Source organism: Syngnathus typhle, linkage group LG14, assembly GCF_033458585.1.
Source record: "Syngnathus typhle isolate RoL2023-S1 ecotype Sweden linkage group LG14, RoL_Styp_1.0, whole genome shotgun sequence".
Lineage (NCBI taxonomy): Eukaryota > Metazoa > Chordata > Actinopteri > Syngnathiformes > Syngnathidae > Syngnathus > Syngnathus typhle.
Genome location: NC_083751.1, coordinates 6191092 through 6218570, shown reverse-complemented (window position 1 = coordinate 6218570; position 27479 = coordinate 6191092). Strand labels below are relative to the sequence as shown.

Below are 27479 nucleotides of genomic sequence, written 5' to 3'. Positions count from 1 at the left end.
TTAAGTATGCTATGCTGGGATTTGTTAAAAGGAAGAGGACAGCAGAATGGCACACTGTTAAATTCTTTATTCAATACGTAGGAAATGTTCACACATTAACAAGCACTTTTATAAATACACACGTCAGGGTAAAAAAAAAAAGGCACATCTTAATACATCCAATATTTTTTTTTAACACAGCACTTCCATTTTCTTTTGATTTTTTTTCCGTATACCATAGAAAACATCCACAGAAAAAAAACAAATAATTTAAAATTTCACTGCAACATTTTTAAAGAACGACTTCAGCAGCAGAACGTGCCATTGTGTTGTCACTCAGGTCAGCTCCTGTTAAACAAGAAATTCGTCTTTTAATAGTTCATGTTGGAATCTCCGAAACATTTTTGCTCAAGTAAACAAAAGGCAACTCACTTTGCGATCCTGCAGTTTGTCGCTTGCACGTAGCTTCCCGTGTAGCGGATGTCACACTTCGCCACGTTGTTGGAGAAATCCGACTCCTCGACGAGTTTATAGGGGTTCACGGTCACCTGAGGAAAAATATAGAAACACTGAGCATAAGAAATTCCATGAGTCATTTTGCATTTGCGTTACCTGGAGCGTATAGTTTCCAGGTGGAACATCGGTGATATCAATCCATTGGCAGTCGATGTTGGCGTGATAGGTGTCGTAGCAACCAGGACTAAGCCCCTGATGTTAGTTGAAAGAAATACAGATTAGTTTCATCCACGATTGATTATGACATGCTTCTAATTCCTTTTCATGCGGACCTGTGTGTGAGCCGTGCAGGCAAATCGTCTCCGCACACCACGTTCACATGACGTGTCCTCCAGGCAGAAACTAGCTTTGTGTCCCTCGGCCACTTTGCGTCCATTGGAGGTATCCAGCAGGTCATAGTTACTAAAGGCCTCCATGCTATGGTAGTGCCTGCAACAGGAAGACAGAATAAACATACACAGCACAATATGGGAATGAATTAAATGGGCAGTGAAGTTACCGATGACAGCTGTGCCATTCCCATTGGTGTCTGGGTTTCTTTGGGAGGAAGTCCACTGTTCCTTGGTTCTTCACACGCTGGGGGAATCTGAGAAGAACCCTGTAATCTAGGTCTCTCACACTCGGATGGTACGCAGACCTGCATGTCGTAAAATGTCAGTAAATACGATTTAATTTCAAATCTGATGCAATGCATAATATTTTATGCTTTGGCGGTTTTGCGGGCTGCATTCATCTCCTTTCTTTTACTTGGCAAGGAAATGTTTGACGTGTGCCAGCTGGTGTGCCACTCAGCCGCCAAGTGGGCAACAGACCAGCACACATCCTAATGTTGCGCAACTCAAAGGGGAGACCATGTTTCCTCCCTTTCGTACCCATCAGCAGCATTAAGTTGGATGAAATGATCCAAGGTGGTAAAGTGCCAGAAGTGCTCACATCACTCACTGACTGTGATGCGGTTCCTCCTTGGTTTCAACAGAACATAACATATTTTCTTTACATGTGTTTGAGGATTTTGTTATGGCCCAATGAAACCAAAGTTGGACTTTTTAACCATAATCCCAAAAGTTGTGTTTTGGTGCAAACACAGAAATGGTCAACACCAAAACTATGTAGAAGTGTTGTGGAAGCACTAGTCTGTGGCTTTTTTTTTTTCTTTTCCCAGATAGACCTGAGATCTTGGTGGAGGGATTTATGAACTGTTCCAAATAGCAGTCAGGATTAGCACAAATCTTTTAGGATGCCTTTTATTTGGAATGTGATTGGTGAATTTGGAAAACAGCCACATCCCAGTTAAGTGGCTGTGCACACTTATGCAGCAACACGCTCACAATTTTTTATTCTTAAAATATTTTCAAAGATCCTTTGCTGAAGTTATAGTTCATATTAATGCTTGGAATTCTTTTGAAATTATTTATTTTGGCCTCGTTTTCTTTTTTGAATATAAAAAAATATGGTATTTGAACAGGGGTGTGTAGACTTTATATAACTGCTATGTTCTTTGGATAATATAATGTGTGATTTGCATAGTGGTCCTCTCATCTGACAAATTATAATATATAATATAAAGATAGTGTACCTGGATAGGCAGTTCTCCTCAGCGGCACAGTGGAGTGCAAACATCTGCACTCGCTGGATGTATGACGCAGCTTGGATGTAGTACGGGTCAGGAATCAAGTCTGGGAGACCTGTGGAAGAAAAATACAATACTCATGTGAAGTACAGTAGAATCGCAACTTAATTAATCAACTCTGTTAATGTCCAAAGATGACGTCAGAATTTATTTGCGGTGATTTGATATCAATCTTTATTAATTCTTTCCTGCATGTTCTCCGGGTACTTCTGCTTCTTCTGACATTCAGAAACATGCATGTTCATTCACTGAAGAATAAATTGTCCCATGAATTATTGTGCTCAATGCTCAAAAGACTTTATAGTGTACGTCATACCGTTATGGAAGAAGTTGGTACTGTGGCCCGGTCCTGGTTGAACCGGTCGTGCAGGGACCCTGTTCCTTTGGTCCGGAGGGTAAACGTTGTAGAAAACGGAGTTCCTATGCTGGGTGCCGTTTGGATCCCGCCTTGGCTCGGTCGTGTTGGTGCGGATCGGATCAGTCCTCTGTTGAGTGTAATGTACCTCGACCACGTTTCTGGACAGTATCACCGGTGCTTCAGTGGCTTCTGGTTCTGCTCTCTGCTGAGTGTTTGGAGCTCTTTCATCATTATTGGTCATTGTGAGGCGAGGTGTCGGGTTTGAGGGTTTAGGTCTGTGTGTAAGATCCAAAGACGGCTGCGTGGTTGCACCGGAAAAGGAGCTTGGTCCTCCACCGGAGAACTCCTGATTGGTAAAGGCCACCGTCCTGCTGGGTGACCACGCTTGGTCCCTTGGGATTGAATTCTGATCTGCATCGGCAGCGTTCACCTGACCCAGATCTCCGGATGTTCTTCTCGACGGAGGCGGGAGTTGACCTCGGTTCATGGTGGTCAACAGGACCTGGGTTCGGCCCCTAGATCGCGCAGGCGCCCGGTACTGTGTCCCCGTGCTCAGCAAGCTGTAGACCCTGCCGTTGTTCTCCCACTCGAACCTGTGCTTCCACGGGTTGAGTCGGGCACGCGAAGGATGACGATGCTGCGCGTTACTCAGGCGCACCGCAACATCCAGGAGGCAAAGGAGCAGAAAGGCAAATTTCTTCATCTCAAACTTCTTCGATTGACTTCGATGAGGTCCAGTACAGTGCTGCACAAACCTGTAAATGGGAATGGGCTCCAATAGGCTCCTGTTATAAACACACAAGCCATTCTGTCACAGGTCCGTGACACATTTTGGGCAAATGTTTGTCTTGAGACTATTATGAGTCACTTGACAGCACACAGTCAACAAGCGCAGACCTCCGCTAAGGAGGGTCAGTGATTTAGAACAGGGGGTGGGCAAACTTTTTTTGCTCAATGAAGGGCCCCATTTTTAAAAGTAACAAACAAGCCTGGTTAATTGAAAAGGTTTAAAACATTTTTTTTAAATAATTAAACGTCAAAGCCAAATAGTTTATCTTAATAATCAATGTACATGTTATTTATAATTAATGTATTCATAGTCATTTAACCACTAATCTAATTTCAAATATTTTTGGTGTATTTTGCTCATATGTTTAATTGTATTATTTACAATAACCAAACCTTTTATGGATTCGTTATGTAGAGTCGCCAAAACAAACAAATGAATAGAAAAAGGATGCTGACACATCCTGTACATGTTTTGGATGTGATGAAGAGAAAGTGCGGGGCAATAAGAAACGGGCAACATCACAAGCGGTGTTGTTTTTTGGCAGGTGGCCGCAAAGGGGAACTTGCTAAGTGTGGTTTAATAGTTTGCTGTCGGTCAATGCGTCACTCATTAGCGTTTGTATGGTGCATTGGCGCCCCCTTGTGGAGTTACTATATATAGAAGAGCTGGATGGTGGAGAGAATAAACTGTAAAGAGGTGGCTCTTTTGATCAGTTCCTGCATTCTTATTTGTTTATCATTCACTATAAAGTCCACTTCAGTGTGTCTTTCATGTGTGTGCGTGTGTGAAAGTGTGTTTGTTTTGGTGGTGGGGAGGATGGCGTCAAAGGGGTTTCTCAAACAAGGCATTCATTCAAACTCGGACAACCCCTGATCAGAAGAAGCAGGCAGGCACTGGAACAGAATCAAGAGGGGAAGTAGGGAGGCCAAGACTTTCATGGAGAAGATCGGTCAGAGCAAAGCCAAGAAAAATAGACAAACATGGGGCCAGAGGAAGAAAGATTCAAATCCGAATCCGTCGGACCAGTCTTAAGTAGTTGGTTCTAGTTGTCATATTTTATAAACCTCCTCAATGTGTGAATTTTCATAAATAATACAATAGTTAAAAAATTGCACACAAATGAAAAGGTCATGATACATCTCCAAATACTGTTAAGATGTTTTTTCAGAGACATCCAAAAATCTTGTCTCGAGCTGCAATGGGATGTTTCCACCACATGGTGGCAGTAGACGCCCACTAAAATTAACAACAGCATTCAAATTGATAGACAATACAAGACCGTATCAATAATTGTTTTTACCTCTCTCGCTGTTGCTTGGCGTTTTCGAAGAGATTACTAAATTTAGCAATTTAACATGAATTATTTTAATTAATTTAGCATTTCATTAATTTAGCATTTCATTAATTTAGCATTTATTTAGTTTCCTATTCACTGCATTGTTCTGGCCACTTTGTCGTATATTTTGATATGATTAGTAGTTAGTAGCGGTCATCTATTCATCACTTATCTATCATTAGAATAATATAATTAAGGTGGAAGGTAAATTGGAGCCTATTCCAGTTGAGTCAGGTAGAGTAGTTGTGGACACCCTCGACCAACTCGTTCAGTAATTAATCCTTGTGACTTTGAGAGGCCAAAAAAGGCCTAGAACTCAAGGGTTCTTTTTTCCACCAGCACCACAAAAGCATGTCTAAATATAGCAACACATGGTGTCAAGCACTCACAGCCTCTAAACAATTTGTAAATATAAATCCACTAAGTGTAAGCAATGCAGGATTGAATCACAAGGTCCAGACTGACAGTGGTCTTGTGGCAGTCTGGAACCGCATGAGCACGATTCCTCCGCTATGTCGGAATGCTTCTCATAGTCCCGTATTGTACTCACCCTTAGCTCTCATAACCTCTTGGCTGACGTGACGTTTCCCGGCACGTCTCACACGGGGCAATGTGATGCCGTCAATGAGTGAGCCTCAAACTCACTCTGGGGATTGAAAGGTCATATTTTTGAAAAGGCCAAATGGAAACAAAATTAATTCCTAATCATTCCGAAGGTCAGACTACAATCTTGTTCCGAACATGTTTTAACAGCTCTTTAGTTTCAAATACAGTGTCCAGACTTCTTGTGTTGATTTTTTTTCACCAGTTTCACAACAAATAAATAAAATAAAAATGCTTCCAATGCCCATTCTTTGAATAGTAAACACAGTTTAAAAGATTAATCCGGCTCTTTATAAATGTGTTTTTATCCACTCACTAGTGTAACAAGGAAAGTCTGTTCAAGAAAAAAAAAAAGTCTAGACAGAATTTGTTTTCACTGTAAAGCAGCTTGGGATAATGTAGCCATTGTGCTCACATTCTCCTTCCATTAGTCTTAGTAGCTCTTCTACTCACAGGAGCACACGCAGATGACTGACACCATAGACTGCGACCTTGATGACTCTTTAACATGGTTTGCGTGTACTTGATGAGGGGATTTTAAATGTGAGCGTGTGCTCGTCTGCAGGTTTGACTCACTCACACCGCTGTCACTTTTAGCACCGGGAAGCCAAGCCAGCGCCTTTTCCGACCACGTCCACCTGTTAGGTCGTCACAACAATCCCCTTGTCACTCCCGTTTCCACAAGACATTTATATGTCACATTGCGCAAAGCCGCAGCTGATGTCAAGAAGACTGTTTCAATAATGAGTGACGACAATAAACAGATAAATGACACCTATTTGAGGGGAACTGCAGCATTGATTCCGTGCAAGGTGACGTTAGCGATGGGAAGTTGTGCCATAGTCACAACTTTAACACTGACATGGAAACACGATTTCAGAACATAATAAATGTATAGATAAATATCCACTAATTAAATTACCACCTTGCAATGACTCTCAATCAAAATACAGACCATGTATGAGGGGCTGTGTTGACCTTAGAGTAGAAAAAAAGAGATACATGAAGTGATTGTAGCCTATTTTTATAATATGAACAATGTCAACACGTGTGTTATAACCTCACGTGTTGGCAATCAGGTGCTTATATGCTAAATCTCGTTGTGACTCACGCCAGCATTCCACTCGAGGTTAAACACGGTGGTATTTAAAAGCTGGTGTTAAGAAGACTTATCCAAGGCAACGAAAATGAAACAAAAGACAATTTTAGGCGTTATTTGTTGACGCAATTTTTTTTTTATTATGATTATTAATGCTGTAGAAGTTAAAAAGATGACTCAGATGCTTGATGCTCATAGCCAATGTGAATACATTTTTATTGATGGAAGAAGAATGTGATTGGCTTGGGTCCAGTGTAAATTACAGACCGGTTCAACAATGACTTTGACCAAACAAAAATGATAAGTTAAAACATTTATGTATATAAAAAAAATAATGAAAGAAATCCTTGGCGCTATTTACAAGTATTTGTGCAGCACTGAAGTGCGCTTTCTTGATGCTGCAAGAAAACAGAAAAACAAAATGTTAGACAGTTGGTCATGTAAAAAAAGCTTTTAAATTGTTTCCACAATCTTCTTCATCCACCGTAAAGGATCGTCCTAGAAGTCAGAGCTCTCACCTATAAACGATTAAGCAGGTTGTTCTGAATGTCCTCATACACTTGGTTGTAGAGGTCTTCTTTGCTTTTCAAGCCATCCAGATACTCTGTGAAACAAAGAAAATTTTAAAAATATACAACTTCAACGAGTTGTGAAATACTGGTGATTTTTTATCATATTTTGCTAAGTTTACCAATATCTAAGCCGCTGTCTTCCATCTCCCTGCGGTGCTTGAGGTACATCGGCCAAACGTGGCCGTCAAACAGGCCAGGAGGATCTGGGACCGTGTATTGTCTTGTACTGAAAACAAGACATTTGGTTCGACATGCTACATTTATCAGGACAGGACCGGGGCAGGAATTGCATTGTAGTTGAAATTTCAGGAAAACAAATTACCTTCTCCTTTTCTTGCATTCTTCATAAGGAATGGTGATGCAATAACACTTGTCAAAAACATCCAGCAGCCTTCTGCAGGGGCACACGTGAGAAGGCGATTAGATGCGTGCACGTGAGCATGCGTCTGCACTGCTTATCGTTGCTTTCATAGTGAATACAGAAGGTCCTTTTCTCTTTAACTGCTTATCTCTAGCTGCAGGAGCACACGTAGTACGCTCGATGTGCATAGATAGGTCACATGACTTCAGTCATGGCCTCCACATCCCTAAATAACCCCAAGGTCAGCCATCCACTCGGGTAAATAAACAGCACTTCTATTTGAATATTTTTTATCAGGATAAAAATATAAAAATAAGAAATCTTGACTGCACTTACGGGTCATTGTAGAGCAGGAAGCCCTCCAGAATCAGAATGTGGATCTGCTCATCTGGGTTGGCAACGTCGGAGGAAGACGACGACGGGACACCGTGCGAACGGGCAAACTTCACTGGATTATCTATCCAGCCTTTGACGGTGTTGGTCATGGCATCCATGTCCAAAGCTGTGATCACTGCGGAGCAACAATATAGAAACAGAAAAGGCAGTACATTAGCAAAGACAAAACAAGAATTGTGGAGTAAACGTAATTATTTTGGCAATGCCCAAATGAGGGGACTCTTTTTGAGGTTTAAAAGAGGTGCTGGCGGTCTTCAATGAGGTCTTACCATCCCATTGTCTAAAGCCGTCCTCCCCGACTTCTATCTGATCAGGTTTCTGAAATAACAGTCACCAATAAAACATTGCTGCAACTTCACAGCCATCTAAACACGCGAAGAGGGTTGGGAACAGCAAGTATTGTCAAGAGAGATGAAGGAGATGTTTTGGGCCATTAAATTAATCGTGCACAGTGTTCCGAAGGTAAAAAAAAAAAAAATAATAAATAAAAAAAATTATCTGGAAGATGTGTGGGTTCTGCAACATATTCCCACAATAAATGGGGGATTCCGTGTACAACCAATAGAAGAAGTATGGGTGACGCATTTACAAAGATAAGCAGATGTTGGCATGGCTATGAGGTGGGTGTGGGGTGAACGAATACTTTTTTTTTTTTGCATTAGATTATAGATTGCGCTATATATTGAGACGATGACAAATGACTGGAAAACACCATACAACAACACTAAATAAACTTCCGCTTCCTAAAACTCACCTTGAAAAAGTCGTCCTGATGCACTACACAGCAGTTAGGCAACGTCTTCATCAACTTATCAGTCAAGGTGGTCTTGCCACCATTAGTGACTCTGCAAAACAGAAGAAAATGTACAACCATGACTAAACCTTGAGCGGGACATTTGGAATGTCATCCTGTGAGTCCTCTAAAAAAATGGAGGGAAATTCAAACAATCTTTAACCAAAACTGTAAAGGGCAGTAAACTTCCATTTTCCTTTAATGCATGTTTCATTATCTTTGAGAGGGAAGCTGGTTTTCTATGAAAAATAAATTTCGAAGTGGCCCCAAACTTATGGGTAGTAGAGTTTCCATTTAGACTACAGTACCTTACTTATGATCAAATAATTTTTCAATGACAGTGAGCTGTAAATGTAAACATGGCGCCACGTGTTCTACGACTAAGACCACAACTACTGTTAGACAAGGCAAGACTGCAAAAATATATTCAAAGCACAAAGGTTTTTAGTAAACGTAAATACATATGTATACGTTTCTGCCATGTCAAATGATAAATGTCGATAGGTCTGAGTCGTTCAGTCAAAGTTAGTGTTTTGAATCTCCCTCCATTTTGGGGTGAAATCTCGCGGTAACATTTGAAACATCGCGCTCATTTCAACGTGATGAACCATAGATGCTGGGCGTGAATTTGAACGGGGCAGAGTTTGAATCAAATATACGTCATATTGTGGTGATGTAAGCGAGACATAGGTAAGGTAGTTAAATGATCGAATTAACAAATAAAGCTGGCAATACAATTCCAAAGACTTACCCGCCAATTCCTATTACGTATTTCATCTTTTCGTCTCTTCTCAGATGTCCTTCTCAAATGAAGAAAATCAAGTCTTGTTGTTTCCAAACAAACCCCAAAATATTATTATTATTATTTCCCTTCTCTGGGTTTGACGTTCTATCTCTAGTCTTACTACTTCATTGAAGTTGAGCCTGACCCACTTCAATTTATATCTTCTTGAATATGCGTGACGTCACAGTTGACGTCGATGAACTTGTGCCTGATTTTCCTAGTGGAGATACGTCAGTGCACCTCGGCCAATCAGGTGACCCTGAGCCGGAACCTCCAGCCAATCAAAACCAGCGAATTCTCATGTATTTCCATATTTCTTTGCACCTGTTTATATCCATCATTCTTGGTCAGTCCTGTAATATTCCTCTCCATTGGGTCCCTATAGTGACGCTGATGTAACAGCAGAAAACTTCCGTTAGATAAGTCAAAAGGTTATGTTTATTTTTTTCATTATTAATTATCAGTCAAGTATTACACTTTATTTAGCTTTAAAAGATCACTTTTTGGACCCAGTCAAACACTTGAGTCACTTATTACTTTTTTTGTGATTCAATTGAAATTAAATATAGTAAAATATTAGCACTTACAAATTATATTAAAATAATTTAATTATTTTATCATGACCAGTTATACATCAGCTTGAGTATCTTATTACTAAGAAAAAAAGGTCTTTATATATTTACATGTTACATATATTCTAGTCATAGTAACAGCAAGGAAATAAAATGAACTGTCATTTTATAAAGTATGTGCTATAAAGTCAGGTGATGATAAATGACGTAAAAATTGTTTGTTTATTTTTCCTTGTCAATATTACTAAGCCAACCAAGTCCTTAAGCAAATAAGATGGCAGCTCACTCTAATGAGGATAGTATAACGTAGCTCGATATGTTATGTCACTTGTTAAGTACATGAACTAGTAAACGCATTTAATTATTTTATTTTTTTTAGAAATGCTACAGTAATCCAAGGTAATTCTGAAATATTTTATATAATTGACAGAAAGAAGTAAATATAAAAGGGAGTACAGGACAAAGAATGACATTTCTCTTCACTTTTAGCTTTTACCTCTCACCTATGAACACCCCCCGCCCATACACTATGTTTCTATTTGTGTCTGAGTGTGAATTCTGTCACACTCATGGGGGTCAAGGGTCAGCTGTTGGAGGGCGTCTCCCTCATAAGTATGCTGGAGAGAAGTGTGTGATATGTGTCTCATGTTACCATGTGATATCACAGGCCTCCGTCTTATCTAAGAAAAGACTCATTTTGAAGTCCCAAATCAATTTTTCCCTAGTAACACCTCATTTCATAGTATATTCACTCAATAAGATTAACTTTTTATGTTGAAAAAATGAAGTAAAATACCAAATTGATTTTAGGGAGGGACTATTTATTCAGTTCTATTCACAAAGCAGACGTACGTATTTATTCAACTAAAAACAACAAAAAACAACACATATTGCAATCAAGATACAAAAAAAATAAAATAAAATAGCCAGTGTCTGTCTGTATATTGTGCTTTTATGGTCAAAAGGAAAATCATTTTGGAAAATTCATGTTTGTCTACACGCCAGAGAGGTTTGCTACATATGAGAAGTCTATGTGACTAATTGTCATATTTTGTTATTTTTATCAATGAGTTCAAGATCAGGCACTCAACAAAATAAAAATAAAAAGTCACAATTCCAAATGTTTGAAAGTGATGAAGCAGTAACGCGGCATTCATAGAAAAATAATGTCCCGCTAGCATAACTATCGCATCAATGGAAGACAAGAGAGACGGAGAGCAAAAAGAAAACAACGCCTCGACATAAAATGAGATGTTTGAAAAAGGAGAAAAAAAACTCGATGTTGATCTGACAAAATACAATTATGTTGAACAGGTTGAAATTTAATTGATGAAGTCTACTTTTTGTGCATGTGCATTCCTCTTAGAATCTCTAGCAAGAGGATCTTTTAGTTTGTTTAGAAAAATAAAACCGTGCAAAACGTGTACGTAGCTTTGAAAAGTAGTGCAAATTGGACAGTATGCAAAATACAGCAAAACTAAGTGATACCTAAACTAATCATATATTTTACATTTAATCTTATTGTATGATAAACATGCTATAAAGAAGAAAGGAATCACTAATTCATTCATGTCTTCAAATTAAGATTATTCGCTTTTCAGTGATATCTGTTTATATCTTAGCAAGATTATTCAAAACAAAATTGCTTTGCCCGAGTGTCATTCTACGTCGTTATTTGAAGCCAAAAAGGAGGAAATAATTACAAAATAGGAATGCAGTAATTTGATATGAGCATGTGCAAATAGTTCTCATATTTCTGCATTTTTAAACTCAAGAGACAGAGGCACATGGTTGAAGTATAGATGGAGATCAGAGAGAACAACCTTGTTGGTGCATAATGGACAATGACAAACTAAAAAGCTTGAAAAGGCTTTATGATATAACAGCATGGAGCCAAATCAAAAACATTCTAGTGCAGTATTTACATCAAAAATAGCTTCGGGATGAGAAACATTCCTTCATTTGTTCCTACATTAAAGTGCAAGCGTAAAGTCCATGGAACAACAAACTCCTTTGCACAAATGTTCAATTCGTGAATGAACCCTCTCATCAAAAGAGAGGGGGAAAAAAAGTGATGTTCCACTTGCCGCTGTATCGGGGATCAAAAAATGATGAGTCCACAAAGAAGCGCGTGTCGTCCTTGAGGTTTCCGTGAATAGATTGATGCTCACTGCAGCAAAAGAAATTGCAGGTGAATTAAAAACGAACCAAGAAATATTTTACTGCATAGTATGAATGAGCAACCTTGCTCTATTTTATTTATTTTATTGTATTTTTTATTACATCGCTCTGATGGCACTTAATAACAGAATTACAGATTTTAAAATAATTAAATTTGTTGACTCAGCACAAGTATAGATGTGATTGACATGCACAATTTAATACAATGCAAAACTTTTAAAACTTCCTTAATGAGAATAGTAATGCATTAACAATAATTTTTTATATTTGTTTGAATTGCTGTAGAACCTCATTGCAGCATTCTTATTTGGCCCCTTAAATGCAAAATATTAGAAACACTTCCTAGCACAGTTTTAGTTAAATTAGTAACACTGATTGTTTTGAGCAAAGTATATTTTCTTAGATAGATACAGCTGATACACGTATATTGAATATTATTATACTGCGTGTGATCGGTCATACCTATTTAATCGGCGAAGTCTTCCCTTTTTATAATCCTTGCTCTACAATCATTGACTTTGGCCTGGAAAGAGAAAAAAAATGCAATGAGGATATTTTAATATGGTTAATTGTCGGCCCTCGGTAACACTTTGGACCAGTACCTCTCTGACTTTTTGTTGACCGGTTCCTTTTGCTCGACCTGCTGCTTTTGCTCTTGTTCCATTCTACACACATTAAAACTGAGCTGAAGTAATAGGGGGACACAAAATTAGGATTCAAAACTCACCTTTCTCTGCGGGCTTTAATCCTCTCTTCGTCAAACCTGCAATGAATACAAATGTTTTATACTTTTAGTTAATTTTCAGCAATTACAACAACAACAAAAAAAGTTTGCTTACAATATCAGAACTACGCCTGATTTGAACTTACTGTAAAACACATTCTGGGACATGTACGTGCTCCATAGGGACCATTAGGGCCAGTTCATCCAGGCTGTGAACATACTGGATCTTATTCATGAACTTCACACTGTAAATGGCAGCAAGTGGACGATATAGTCAATACAATAAGGGAATATAAAGTACTACAGTATACTTAACTTCTGGGTCTTACCTGATAAAGGGCCTGGATATTGCCAGTACAGTGCGTATGAACCAAGTAGGATGAGCAATAACCAGAGACTTCAAATTCTTCCTCAACCTGGTGTCAAAACACAGAAAAAAAATCTGACATAAAAAAAATATAAACAATAATATGTAGTAATTTTCCCCTTTTGTGTAGATCAACAAGGTAACAAAAAGATTGCTTTGCAATTTGGTTTTACATTGTAGCCACACAAAAAAAACAGCAAAACAAATATGGATGCTGAAACTTTTTTTTTTCTCCCACCTTCTGTCAATCATCTGGTAGCATTTCTTGAGCCAGCTAATTCCAGGCATTTTACTCCTGGGTGTGGCTCCGTTCATGTAGATGATCAGGTAGTCTTCAGCTACCAGCATCTCCAGACTGCTCACAACGTACCTGGAGGAGTAAGAGAGGATACTTCATTATATTGATTAGCGATGATTATTATGATAAATAAATACTGAAGAACCCCGTAGACTCACAGGAAGAGGTTCTCCATGATGTAATGGTATTCTGGGATGCTGCTGTCAGGCAGGTAGCATGCAGAGAATACGATGATAGCATTCAGGCCCTCCCCAAAATAACCTGAGGAGAGAGTTTGAATTTTGTTATGAGAAAAATATTTTGAACGCAAAGTTGATGATTCACCTCCATGGGTGATGACTTTTTGGTACGGTCGGATGATCTGCATGTCGATTCTGTGCTCTTGTTCTCCGATGATCACCGTCCTCCACAGGCGTCCATTGTTGGGGTTTCCCTCCTCGTCTAAGTCTCCTGTACCACCAGTCGAACCTGCTTTGGCTGAGGCCACTGGAGTGTCATCTGGAATGATACATGTGGTGTGCTGTGTTTATTGCTAATGGACCACCCAAAGAGGAAATCCTCTTACCTTCCCACTCCAGGTCATTGCCATTGGTGATGAACTCCAGCGAGTCCGTCTCATCTGGCGTATCCATGTCGTCCACGTTGATGTCCAGGTCGTCGGGCGTGTCCAGAAAGTCATCCGACAGCAGAGACCCCTCGCTTTTATCCAAGGACAGATTCATCTCCGGGGCAACCAGGGTACGCCGTGTACGACGCGAGGACGCCACGCCAGCGCCACCTCCAGGTGGGCTCACATTTAAGGAGTTGGGAGGAGCTAAGAAGTGAAGAGGGGAGATGATGCAACTTCTTTCCCAAAAATCAAGAGGTCCTCAATGATATTGTCTTACAGGTTCTGTTGTCTGTGAGGCCACAAGAGGAGTCCATGTCTCCGTACTCGGGTAAGAGTCTGAGTGACAAACGACAGATCATTCATGTAAATGATGAGTAATAAAATAAAATAAAATAAAATAAAATAAAATAAAATAAAATAAAATAAAATAAAATAAAATAAAATAAAATAAAATAAAATAAAATAAAATAAAATAAAATAAAATAAAATAAAATAAAATAAAACCTTGGCAATGGCAGGGATTTTGATTGCATTAATTCTCAGTAAACTGTGGCGATGTACCTAATGTTGAGGTCATACTGTATGCAAATCCTGTTCAACACTTATGAGAAAACACCATAATAACCTCACACAGAAGCATCACACAAAAGATGATTCCAATTAGTATAATGTCCAATGGGCCATTTAAAACAATAGCTTTGCCGCTAATCCATTTTAACACTGAAAATGGCAGCACGAAGAACAGGACGGCAATTAACATCTCTCCGTAGACAGATGAAGATTACAAGGCTGCCAGGCAACATGAGGCAGAGCAGAGGAGGAAACAGGAGAATAGAAAATGCGGGTGAGGGGAAGAAATGCTTTGTTTGTGTGCCGTGTGTTTGCAGAACCAGCCGAAGCATTTCATCATTTGTACACACAAAGCTTATTATGAAGACAAACACAAAGAGCAAGTGATACAGGGAGCTACACTGCAGTGTGTTTTCCCAGCTGACGTGCTCTTAGCACGTCTCCACATGTGCTGCTGAATTCCTGCGTATGCTTTATCATCCCTTCTGCAGGAAAATAACCAGCACCCCCCGCCGAGTCACAGATAAACAACCTGAGTCTCTCCCTCAAGGACCCTCACTTGAAAAAACAGCCACCAATATGAATATGAAGCAAAGCTTACCTTACAAAAAATGAGGTCAAACCAATATTTGGGCTATACACGTGTCTTTATCTTGCTCAATATTCTTATTCATCCCCCTGTCTTCCCTTCATTGGTTTCACCCAGAGCATCTCTCAGAGGCCACGTTAGCTTCTGCTGCAGCTTATATTCCTCCTCCTCTTTTTCTTCACCAGCAAAAACCTGACACCATTTCAGCAAACGGCGATATTATGTTCTGGAATCGGTGACTGCCGCTGCATCACATGACCATTCCCCACGCCATTCACAAAGAGAGTGCCGCACCTGCTCTCAGCTTGAGGGAGGAGGGAGGAGGAGCACGCTGTGTCATCATCATTTCACAGTCAGCCCGCGTTTACATTTTTTGTATGATCATAACATTAGGTGTTCCATGGCAATTATTATTATTTATTTACATATGCCTGTTTGTCTGTTGCTTGTAATCTCATATAATCGAAGGTTTTGGCGTGAGAGTGAGAAAGCAGACCTCGCTGATATGCTATCAGTTTTTTGCACGACAAAACAAGATGTCTGTGGTCGGGGGGAGGGAGCAGGGGGGGTGCCGGCTGCATGGGGCAAGGAGGAAAAGGAGCCAAGCTCCACCAGCCATCAGGTTGGATTTGGATTTTCTCCTTGCATATGTACATATTCTCAAAGTGCTTGTTTTGTCTCTTGTCTACTAAAGGGTTAATATTTTTCCCTTGAGTAAACTTGACTGCAACACAAGATCAGAAGATGTGATGTCAAGCCATAAAGGTAAATCCCAGTTTTGACATTTTCAGATCTTTTTTTTGGCTGGTGATTGTTTCCTCACATTCATTCACATGAAACCTTGAATGATGTCTCTTTTAAACTAAGATTGGGTTTGTCGTAGAATTTCTGTTTAGCGATACATGACAAAGGAAACATATTGAAAATGCTTCTCAGTTCAAGCCATTGTCTTTTATGTTGATAGATACAATTTAATAAACATTAAGAACATGCTGGAATAACAACGAAGCTCATTGTATCATATTGTTTAGAACCACTTAGTGTAAAAGTAGCCTGCGAGTCGAGAAACGTGGGTCCAAATGTCAACATACAGAATAAGTGAGAGGTTCTAACCAGTACAAAAGTAACTGCTTTATCTCACCTAGGGAAGTCTTCATCTTGCCATTCGTCTTTCACTTCCATGTTGTCCATTCTTAGAGTCGCTTCTGTGGTGCCCATCCCTCAACGAGGAGAGCAAGGGCCTGACACATATTTGTCAAAACAAAAACTGTGATTCAATGTTAAAAATGGAAAAAGGAAAAAGTTTTCTTTCTGCGACTGGATTCAATCCAACCGCACACCACTTGAGGGTGATATTTGGGGGTTGAAAGCATCATGGGTCGCACTGTTCTTCCATACCCCTGCACACTGGATATCATGTGAGAGGCATGTGATGAAGCCTATTTTTGTGGATCAAGTCTGATATTATACAAAATTCCTCCTCCTGGGTGGAACTCAAGAGGCTATTTTTGAGAACAGTTTTGTGCATTTTCACAGTAAGAATTAATGCAGAATATTACACGCCCTGGAAAAAAATATTTTTGTTGATGCTGGATTTGAGAGTGAAGATTAAGATTTATGTAGTATTTATTATTTGGAGACAAAATATTAGGTGTGCATGCACAATATAATACAGTAATAGAGTATGCTTTGTTGCTAAGAAGCTAACCAAAATAGCAACACCTCCCAAAGCTGCAAACTAAAACCACAACAATAAATGAAACAATTTGAGGTTAGAATCTCAGCAAAGAACACATTGTGTTTTTGATACAGTCAAGGTTAGCAAACAACACTTTAAGGATGTCTGCATGGAGTAAAGGGCATGCAATAGATATAAATAGAAATTCAATCCCAATGTTGTGGCGAAAACTGCAAATTATAATCATAAACAGCGAGATGGCCTGATTGCATTTCAAGGGTGACCCAGAATAGTTGGATTTCATTTGATGTCAGCCCAGCATCTGGCATGATGTCAATGCCTAACTGTACTTACATGAGATGATGGCGATCTCCCTCAAATTCTTCAGATGGTCTATCTGTGTGCGTATTTCTCCTTCTTCCCCTCACTCACAGGAGCAAAGAAATTGTGTTGACGCTCCAAACTGACACAAATGCATATGTCTTCTCCTCCCCTGCTTCACATGCATACATACACTCACGCACAGACACACAGATAGTGTCCTCAATGTCAGTCGCTAGCCAGCAGCAGGTGCTTGAGGACAGGGGGCACCTCTGTGCTGGAACCCCCACCCTCCTCGTTTCCTTTCCTTCGCCTCTGTCCACCTTTGTTGGGAAAAGACTGGCCGTGAAGAGCAAGCTGACAGGCTGTCTCTTAGCCCTGATGGCTGCACCGAATTTCTTCAGTCAGAGCGCATCGGCTGTAGCATCATCATCACTTCTCCCAATAGGTGCCTTTTTCCCTAATCCGGTTTTTATTGCCTATCTGGATTCCTCAATGGGAAAATCTTTTTTTTTTAATCCTGCTGCAACTTGGGGAAACGAAGTACTGATGATTCCTGGAATAATCCTGCGGCTGTTGTCAGTGGTTCTCGGTGTAGCCAGTGTTCCCTGGCAACAGCATCCCTTTTCTCCCCTCCCACCCATGTCTCTTTCACACCCACCGCCCCATCTCTCAAATCCCCTCTACATGCATCCATTATTCAAGATTTTTGCTTCAAAGGTACTCAGCCAATCAGGTCACTTCTGGACCGATTGCATCTGACTGTGAAGTCCGTCCATCCTCAACTTTAACCCCTCAACCTAGGGTGTAAGGAACATATAGAGACGGACAATTATTTACTCACACTATCAACTTCAGGTGACTGAACCCACGTTGCTTTCCGCCGCATCATTGATATGGGATTTTTTTCTAAATATAATTTGTTTTACAGTATATTGTCACACGGATATGGTATCACCTTCGTATAATAAAATAGGGAATATTTTTTTTATTATTTGTATAATACTTAATATTTGCAGGCAAAAATTGCGTTGTCGTTTCGGTGTTACGTTCAACTGCAGTCAGAGGGGGAACTATCTTGTGTTCTGTGTTTCAGTGACTCTTTGATGACTGGCACCACTGTACCGTACCGGAGAAGCCAAGATGGCTGCAAGCAATTATTTTGGCTTTACGCATGCAACCGGTCCCCAGTACAGGTAATTCAAGTGATGCAAGGTCGCGTGAAACTAATATCGGAGTTATTATAACAGGTCGTCGTCGTGATTCGAGTTGTTTGTTGAAGTTTCCACTTGCGCCGCTCTGCTGACACAAGCTATCTTCAGCTGCTAAGCTAAGCTGCGTAGGGCTAGCCGAGTTCATGTGCCTGCTTGCCTGCCATCAAGCATGCTGACTTGATTAAATGTCACGTTGAAAAACAATCTGTATGAAGTACAAAATGTCAATCTGATAAAGTCTCTTGCAGACGAGAAAGAAGGTAATTAGTGGCTAAATTGGTGAGACCTGACTTCACCGGAGTTAAAACACTGTTGGAGTAATAATGAACACGATAACGACACGGCAGCTGTGGATTTCTGTTCTTTGTGTTTGACCACGTAAATGATGATGAAAGTAATTAATCTGAAGTCAGTGCGGCTCAGTCAGCCATGTAATGTTCCAACAATAGATTTGCACGATCCATTATGAGCTCTTCCCTGATGACTGTGCCTGCTTTATATTTTTTATTAAAGCCATTAATTACAATGAAGACTATTTGTTGAAATGTGTTCTGATTATAGTCCAATTAGCTTCCACTTTAAAGTGTCTACTTGATTTTCCTCACTTTTCTCAATGGGCCATTCAAACCTACTGAGGAACTAGGAAATATAGGGATGGATGGAGGACTGAAATAAATATTGCAAAGTCCTGACCCATGTTTTTCTCTCAGTACCCAGCCTCCCCCGGTATACTCGCATCCCTCGACGGTCACCTACAGCGTCCAGCAGGCTCCCGCTGTGCTTCATGCCGTCACCGCCTCTTACGCGCCGGCCACAGTGCAGGCAGCCCAGCCTGTCGTCAGCGCTGCTTACACAGGCTATCAGACCCAACAGCCCCTTCCGGATTACACCTACAGGCCGCCGGCCCCCCCGGTAACCCCGGCAGCCCCGATTCCCACCACCACGCCGCAAACGTATCAGGTTTACGCCAACACGGTAAGTGCTGTTTCCTGCATTGGTTTGTATCTGTCCTTTAACGGTTTAGGTCATTATCCTTTTGACAGATAGTAAGCGTAAACATTGTGACATAATTTTGTGGTCTAATAAAATTCTCGCCCAAATTATCTAAAATCCTAACTAAATCTTAACATATTTAAATTTAACTACTGTTTGTCGGGCTTAAAAATTAAATTAGCTACTAATGAAAAGTCATTTTGTGTTAAAACATGGTATAAAACAGTGAAACAAGTATGCTTCATGCATTTTTGAGGAAGTAATTAAAAAAATACATTGGCATAAAAAAATTTCAAAGTGGCAGAAAAAGAACGAACATTTGTGATGCATGAAATCGGTGATAAAACCTGTATTTGTTTGAATATTTTGTTGTAATCTGAACAAACATATCAGAGGTTAATATATCATTCAAAAGTCAAAGTCAAAGTCTGCTTTATTGTCAACCTCTTCACATGCCGAGACACACAAAGACATCGAAATTACGTTTTCCCTATCCCACGGTGACAAGACATATTACACGATAGACACACAAGTATCAAAGTGGTATATGATGTTTTTGGGGAACACCTTGTACTTGACTTTGATCATGGAAATCTTATGTCATTAGCGTTTGTATTGAAACCTTATTTCCAGCAAAACAACTACAACTATGCCCGCCCTGCTGTTGTGACCACCTATGACAATAAACAGTACTACCAGACAAGTATTGTTTCAGCCCAGAGCGGTGCAACTGACAATTATTACCAGACCGGTGAGACATTTATGCACATTTCTTGACATTCTTGTTAATGCATTTTTAAGTCACATGATACGCAACGGTCAAAATCTTGATAGGAAATCCCGGAATGTCCCATCGCCCTTCTCACTGCCCCCTTTGCTCTTTCAGTCGGAGTGAAGAGCGCTTATACCCCAGCGCCCACCACTGTGTACAGCCACCCGCCTCCTCCCCAGAGGCAGGTAACAACGCTGACGCCAAGCAGCTCGGTATCCACCAGCTACAACATCTACCCGGTGTCCAGCAGCGCACAGCAACCGCAAACGCCGATTTCGTCCTACACCCTCGGCTCCACCTTCAGCTCTCCCACTTCAGTCGCCTCCTACTCAGGTAAGAGATGACCCTCATTGGACAAGGTATAAATGAAAACATGACTGATTTATTTTCTTAATTTTTAATCTGCAAAAAAGAAGATTTGGGCGACTGCGATTGGCAACACACTTTCTATGTCGGGCTTTCTCCAGGTTCAGTTTAAGCTTCTGGTGAAGTAAATGTTCATTTAGTGCCTTTTAAAATTAATTATTGTGCTTCTTGCTTACCCTCAGGCCTCAGCTATCCTAGCTATGACTCAACTGGCTACACCTGCACATCCGCCGCTTCTTATTACCAGTCGGCCCAGCAGACTTTGTCCCAGCCTCAGCAGCCGCAGCAGCAGCCGCCGCCGCCGCCTCCGCCCCCACCCCGCCAGCCACCAAAACCTCAGCCCTCCAAGCAACTGACAAGCGCTTCCTGGAGCAATCCCGGCAGCAACATGGCGACGAGCTCTGTGGGGAGCGCCTACAAAAAGCCCACATTTCAACAGAACAAGCTGCAGAGGCCCAGAGGCCCTCCCAAGCAGCCCCAGCTTCATTACTGTGACATTTGTAAGATAAGCTGTGCAGGTCCTCAGGTGAGAAACTCAAATGTCACTTATTTAAAAGAAAGAAGAAAAAAAAACGTTTAATTTTAATGCCTGTAAGCTTAAATGCGTGGGAGCGGTAAAACTATTTCATCTTATTTTATACAGTCTTTCTGTATCGCAGATTTTTTTTGTAGGGATTCATTTTTTCAATTTTCGTTGATGGTGGTCTTGCGCTTTTTCTCCCCCCCCAAACTCTTGATCTTATTGAATCAGACATACCGGGAGCACCTGGAGGGCCAGAAACATAAGAAAAAAGAAGCTGCTCTGAAAACTGGCAGTCAGACGGCGGCCTGCAATGGGCCCAGAGGAGTCCGGACTCATTTACGATGCGAGTTGTGTGACGTCTCCTGCAATGGAGTGGACGCCTACGCTGCACACATCCGTGGCTCCAAACACCAGAAGGTTAGTGCAGCTGTACAATTCTTTGAGTCTTTGTTGTTTTGTTCTAATTCTGTCTTTGTAAAGGTGGTAAAACTGCACACGAAGCTCGGCAAGCCAATCCCCTCCACTGAGCCCGTGTTGGTGAACCCTGCAGCAGTCGTAACAACATCAACGGCTGACGTGGCCTCTGTCACAAGCACTTCAACTACGAGCGCTGCACCCAAACCAGCAGTAAACACTGCCGCTAAAACAGCATCAGCAGTCAAGAAACTAGTTCCTTCCAAAACAGTTTTCACTTGTAAATTATGACGCCATTTGGCATTTATTATGAGTCTGTGTTCTTTTTGCGCTTATGGTCGAATTCCATCGTCCCATCCTTACAGCCAGTAAGCCAGCCAGCGCTCCTGCAACTGCAGCGCCCCCTGTGGCGACAGCGGCAAAGGTAGAGCAGACCATGAAACAAGTGCCAGAGGAGGATTGCATCAAGGCTGTGGGCCAGGGGGACATCAAACCAATTGGCCATGACTATGTGGAGAAGGTGAGTGGGGAAAATCACTGTAATCTTTGTTTGTAAATGGTTGCTGGGGGGGTTTCTGCAGCAATTAACCATCCGTATGTTTTTCAGGTGCTTAACGGTGACGGCAAAGTAATTCGCTTCCACTGTAAGTTATGCGAGTGCAGCTTCAATGACCCAAATGCTAAAGACATGCACTTGAAGGGAAGAAGGCACAGACTGCAGTACAAGGTAAGTGAAGTTATGAGCTGCATTTTGCCAATAATTCCTTACATGTCTTTAATGGTCTTTCTGTGCTCTTTCCGCAGAGGAAAGTGAACCCGGAGCTCCCAGTGGAGATCAAACCTAGTAACCGAACCAGAAAGCTGCAGGAGAGCAAACTGAAGAAGGAGAAGACGCTGATGAGACAGCAAGATGATGAGCAGCACTGGCACATGGAGAGGAGGTTAGGATGGTTCTTCAAATGAGTCTGTGATTGGGAATATTGAGATCTGTGTCATGTTTTTCTGCTCACAGTCCTCCCCGCTTGTGTAGGCGATATGAGGAGGACATGTACTGGAGAAGAATGGAGGATGAGCAAATGTACTGGGGGGAGCAGAGACGCAGGATGGCTCCCCCACCACTCATGAGCCACCCTGGTATGCCTGTACCCCCTCTGCTGGTGAGTTTTGTTATTGCAACTCTTTCTTTCACTTCGCCACATCGATAACCTTTGTTTTCGCTCCGTCGTACAAGTCGTGCGTACGGCGGCCCGACTCACCTGACGACCGCCTTGTGATGGCCAAACATGCCACTATTTACCCGGGGGAAGAAGAGCTGCAGGCTGTTCAGAGGATTGTCTCCCACTCTGAGCGAGCCCTGAAGTTGGTATCAGACAATCTGCTTGAGAAGAACATCACGACTGCAGATACTGAGAGCGGGGACTTGACGAGGTATGAATGTGGACATAATTTCCGGTTATGGGGTCCACGGTGATGGCATTGAAGTGAATATTATGTTAACAAAATAAAAGTCTACACAATTGCAGAAATCCAAATAACTTTCAGTCTATTGAGGTTTTGCCTTTGTCCTTCTCTGGATAGCACCGCGAGTGCGGCCCGGCTCTTAAGAGGTGTGATGCGGGTGGGCATCCTCGCCAAAGGCCTACTACTTCGGGGCGACACGAATGTTCAACTCATCCTGCTCACTTCTAAAAAACCCACCGTCTCTTTACTCAAGAGCATTGCCAAGCAGTTGCCCAAGGAACTGGCGGTAAGAAAATGTCACGCATGTATCATAGCACTTCATGTGGGACAAAAGGTCCACCTCTGAACATGGATCCCGACAAAAAGGAGAAAATGTTCACCCTAGCCCCCATTTTTGCAGGATGACGTTTTTTTTTTCTGTTGTCAGGTGCCTTAGCATTTCAAAAATAATGATAGCATTATATTTTTCAGGTTTTGTCCTCAACATTGTGCCAAAGCAGCAAGATCGTCAAAAATAAGCTTTGTTTACTGTCCTGCTTCTTTCAGAATGGGTTCCTCTCTTATCCCAGAGTGGTATTTATCTCTCACACCAAGTAATGTAACGTATCGACTGTATACCAATCTCTAAAGTGAGCCACCTCTTGGCTTAAGAGAGAAACCCAGATTCTGTCTGAATGTCCGTCAGGAGACAGAAAGTGGGGAAACGACCACTTGAATGTTACGTTGAAAAAAAGATTACCCGTCCTGCTGTATGTATAACGTTTAATCCACTGATCTTTAGATGCACTGCCTGGTTATGACACCTGAATCCTACAGAGCAAGAGATGGGGTTGCATAAAGTGTTCACGTCCCTCCCCTAAATATTATTTTTCAACTATATTGTCAACAGAACTGTCTTTGCAGTCGTCTTGAAAAAAAAAAAAAATTAATTGCCCCCTACTTTTGCCTTATAAGGCACATTGCCCCCTCATATTTACCCCACCTCCTCTGTAGTGAGTAATTCTAAGTGTCCTTTGAACCGGCAGACATTTTCTGAAGATCAGTATGAGGTGCAGGCTCACCCAGAGGAGGCCAGCGTCGTCATATTATCGAGCAAGGAGCCCATAATGCAGGTGACCGTTTCTCTCACTTCGCCGCTCATGAGGGACGACCCTGCTGCCGAGAAGGACATGCAGGCAGGAGGAAAAGCGGCTGAGAAAGGTTAGAGAAGCCAAAGCTTTCAGTAGCGGAGAAGCACATGTTGGCGCTGTGTCTAATACACTTACAGTATATGCCCCGCCCACTTTTGCACCCACTAGACGCCCCCAAATTTGAGCTGGATTGGATGTGATTTACTTTTGTTTTAACTCGGAAACCCTAAAACAGAAAGAATCCCATACTAATTTGTCCCAATATTTTATATTACCCCCCCCCCCCCCCCCTTACAGCCACACTAAGCCCCTCCCAAATGTTTTGTTTAATTTCCACATCATGAGACTCAAAAGCCGGGCTCTCCGACCTTTCTGTGCCACGAGGGTGTAAGTTTTGTGATCCGAGCACCCGGATACACAAGCTCAAGAAAGCGACTGGATTGAGGATCACTGTTCAGAAATAGTTGGGGAGGGGGACAAGAGTATGAAACTGACAAAAGTATTGGGCCACGCTTTGAATTCAGGCCTTTCGTTCAATTACATTACAGAACAGAGATGTGAGTTCCAAAAGAGACAAAATACCCACTCGCACTTCAAAATGTGACGAAATGACAACCAAAATCATATTATTTGGATGTCCGTGGCCAAATATTTCTGTCCATTGTGAGCAGTATTTCTAGTTTGGTGGCATTACTGCGTTTTACCCGTGAGACGAGCTTTATTGAGGTGACTTTTTCATGATTTTCCTCCAGCTGTCATAATGTTGCGTTCTGAGCCAAAAGGAGCTTGAGTGTTTTCCTCACAATTATCTGAATTCTTTCAATCGCCACATTTGGACATCAGTAAAGAAAGCCTCTACCTTTGCTGCCCCTCCCATCGGGCATTGTTACGAATGCCAAAATGACGGTGGTGCAAACATTCCTGCTCCAAATACTCAGCATTTCTTTGCTTGTTTCTCATTGAGAAACGCATGGTGGTGATGTTTTCTATGGCTTGCCATCATCCATTTTCTGTTGCTGATCAGGTGCAGGTAGTTGTTTATCGGCTGACCTAGTCGTAGCACTAAGCATGGGGAAATGAATGTGGCTCATGTTTAATCAGCTTTGTGGCGCAGCAACACACATTGGTGGTGTAATTACACTTCATTTTTTTGGAAAAAAGAAATGTGCCCTCTATTTGTCATCAAGCTCTATTCATCATATCCTCCCAACTCACCAAACACTTAGCATGTTCTTCTTTTCTTACAACCGACAACTTTAATATGACTAATTGTGTCCATTGATTTCCCCAATATTTTTGTTTCGTCTCGTATAAAGGCATAAATGAACGAAAGCATCCTCGCTCACGTAACTTTCTTTATAAAAAGGAGGGAAGACACAGACAAATGCTGTACGAGGCGTGACAACAATTTTTCATGACATCTGTGCCTTTGTTTTGAAAATGTCTGGATATGAATAATCGGGAGACACCGCCATCTACAAACGCACTTCTCAAGTTCTAAGGACAATTAAAGTACACATTTCAATTGTGTCAATTTTTCAGAGGCAGAAAAAGTGTCCGCATCGCATGAAATGACACAAAAAAATTGAAATGTCAAAAGTGCATCTCATTTTTGAGAATCGCTTTCACGATGTGCTGTCCTGGGCTGACGACAATATGAATCGTGCCTAAGTCCCATTTAAAGAACCAATGTGTCGGACATGAGGGCAAACAATTCTGACAATATTCTTAATCGAATCAATTGACATCCAATCCATGTAATGTCATCAATTCTTTCACTTTCAATCATTATCTTTATTAGAATCTATTGTGCGTCATACTGATATCTTTGCCTAATATTTCGCCCTCCCTCTCCTTTATCTAAAGAAGGCCAAGTAAATAATAGTAATTCCTTTCAATGTGATAATCTTCATTTTCACCGCTAGATGTCACTAAATCCTTCACATTGGTCCTTCAAAGTTTCCCAGAATTTTCTCCAGAAATGTTGAAGTTTGTTTGTTTGTTTGCATGCACCTTTTTGTTCTTTTCTTTCTCTCGCCCAGAAAAAAAGCACAAGACAGTGTAGCTTCTTCTTTGACTTTTATGCTTTCTGACCCACCTTCTGTTTCTCTCTCACTAACTAAATGAAGTAAGCACATTTTGAAGGAGCGGAAAGACAATCGGGTCATGCGTGATAAATGCTTCCACGACACATTTGATTTATCAACAAAACACCTACTGCTTGTGGTATATTTATTGCCATCATTGAGTGTTGTTATTTTCTCTGTCAGATGATGCTGAGAATGACCCACCCGATCCTCTGAATAAGAAAACATGTTTAGAACACTTGGCCGCACTTCGTCACGCCAAATGGTTTCAGGTACAAATGTTGCATGCATCATTTTTACTCTTATCAGTTTTGTGGATGTAATCAGCTCATCTCTCTGAATGCTTCCACTGAAGGCTCGTGCCAATGGACTACAGTCCTGTGTCATCGTCATTCGAGTCTTAAGAGATTTATGTCAGCGGGTGCCCGTCTGGGGGAAGGTTCCAAGCTGGGTAAGTAGGTTTCTATGTAAAACTTATTTTTTTAATAAAGATTAGCTTGATTTTTGTGGATGAATAATCGCCGTTCTTATCCAATTTTATTTATATATTTATTTATTTGTTTAAAATCCTGTTGTCTTAGGCAATTGAGCTGTTGGTGGAGAAAGTCATCAGCAGTGCGACGGGCCCGCTTAGCCCAGGAGAAGCCTTACGCAGGGTGCTGGAGTCCATGGCCACGGGAATTCTTCTACCAGGTACAGGGTTCTCCCCCCCCCCCCCCCCCTACTATACTCCAGTTCTTTGTTCTCACCTCATGTTAAAAAAAAAAAAAATTAATTTGGTTTCCTCCCCTTTTCTCAGATGGATCAGGGTTGTTGGACCCTTGCGAGAAACATCGAACAGATGTCTTGGAGAGAATGGATCTTCAAGACAGGGAGGACGTAACTGCCAGCGCGCAGGTAAGCTATGAAAATGTCCCTCGAGGATGCTTATGATTGACAAGCAAACCCGATGACCTCGTTTCCTTCACTCCAGCACGCGCTACGGCTGCTTGCCTTCCGTCAGATTCACCAGGTCCTTGGCATGGAGTCCATGCTCGCGACCAAGGCAGCCGTTCGCAACCGTAAACGCCTACGGGACGTCGGCGACACGAGCGAAGCCGAGGGGGAAGGCGAAGTCAAAAAGGAAAAAAAGGAAGAGGCCGTGAGTGCTTGACATCCAGAAGGACAGATCGCCAGTTTAGTATCGGCTCAAATGTCACGATTTAAAAAAAAAAAAAAAACCAGAACTAAATCGAGTCAAAAAGGGTGACTTGTTGAAAAAAAACTGTCTAAAAATGGCGACTCCTTTTCCCCTCATGATTATTACGCACCCATGTATAGAGAGATGTTAGACGAGTGTGAACAGTAAAAAGCTATAGAGTGATTGATTGCATCATTCCATTTCATTTTAAC

General features: G+C 41.4%; 4 protein-coding genes across 5 annotated transcripts; 1 reads left to right on the top strand and 3 right to left on the bottom strand.

Moving 5' to 3' along the window:
* Positions 1-52: 52 nt before the first annotated feature.
* On the bottom strand, positions 53-3378 carry loxl5a (lysyl oxidase-like 5a). The gene is made up of 7 exons (XM_061297565.1): positions 2442-3378; positions 2072-2180; positions 995-1132; positions 768-924; positions 592-687; positions 412-527; positions 53-327 (listed from the first exon to the last, which is right to left on the bottom strand). Exons 1-7 carry the CDS (start codon positions 3184-3186, stop codon positions 321-323), a joined length of 1368 nt encoding a protein of 455 aa, XP_061153549.1. The 5' UTR covers positions 3187-3378; the 3' UTR covers positions 53-320.
* A 3130-nt stretch (positions 3379-6508) lies between these two features.
* Positions 6509-9376, bottom strand: mibp (muscle-specific beta 1 integrin binding protein). The gene is made up of 8 exons (XM_061298305.1): positions 9185-9376; positions 8395-8485; positions 7910-7958; positions 7581-7755; positions 7206-7277; positions 7003-7109; positions 6830-6915; positions 6509-6709 (listed from the first exon to the last, which is right to left on the bottom strand). Exons 1-7 carry the CDS (start codon positions 9208-9210, stop codon positions 6830-6832), a joined length of 606 nt encoding a protein of 201 aa, XP_061154289.1. The 5' UTR covers positions 9211-9376; the 3' UTR covers positions 6509-6709.
* Positions 9377-10589: 1213 nt separating this feature from the next.
* atcaya (ATCAY kinesin light chain interacting caytaxin a) lies at positions 10590-16539 on the bottom strand. 2 transcript variants are annotated; one of them, XM_061297337.1, is made up of 12 exons: positions 16270-16539; positions 14247-14305; positions 13925-14173; positions 13684-13857; positions 13518-13620; positions 13300-13431; positions 13024-13110; positions 12841-12939; positions 12698-12733; positions 12573-12635; positions 12433-12493; positions 10590-11959 (listed from the first exon to the last, which is right to left on the bottom strand). In XM_061297337.1, exons 1-11 carry the CDS (start codon positions 16344-16346, stop codon positions 12460-12462), a joined length of 1113 nt encoding a protein of 370 aa, XP_061153321.1. In that variant the 5' UTR covers positions 16347-16539; the 3' UTR covers positions 10590-11959; positions 12433-12459. The 2 variants fall into 2 exon arrangements, with proteins under 2 accessions (XP_061153321.1, XP_061153322.1); XM_061297338.1 differs by lacking the exon at positions 16270-16539 and adding an exon at positions 15141-15432.
* Positions 16540-18223: 1684 nt separating this feature from the next.
* zfr2 (zinc finger RNA binding protein 2) lies at positions 18224-27450 on the top strand. The gene is made up of 19 exons (XM_061297331.1): positions 18224-18323; positions 19052-19316; positions 19968-20085; positions 20221-20439; positions 20655-20998; positions 21224-21412; positions 21476-21689; positions 21775-21929; positions 22017-22136; positions 22214-22350; positions 22422-22566; positions 22641-22837; positions 22988-23156; positions 23896-24070; positions 26271-26359; positions 26443-26538; positions 26669-26780; positions 26887-26984; positions 27061-27450. Exons 1-19 carry the CDS (start codon positions 18271-18273, stop codon positions 27238-27240), a joined length of 3075 nt encoding a protein of 1024 aa, XP_061153315.1. The 5' UTR covers positions 18224-18270; the 3' UTR covers positions 27241-27450.
* Positions 27451-27479: the final 29 nt, after the last annotated feature.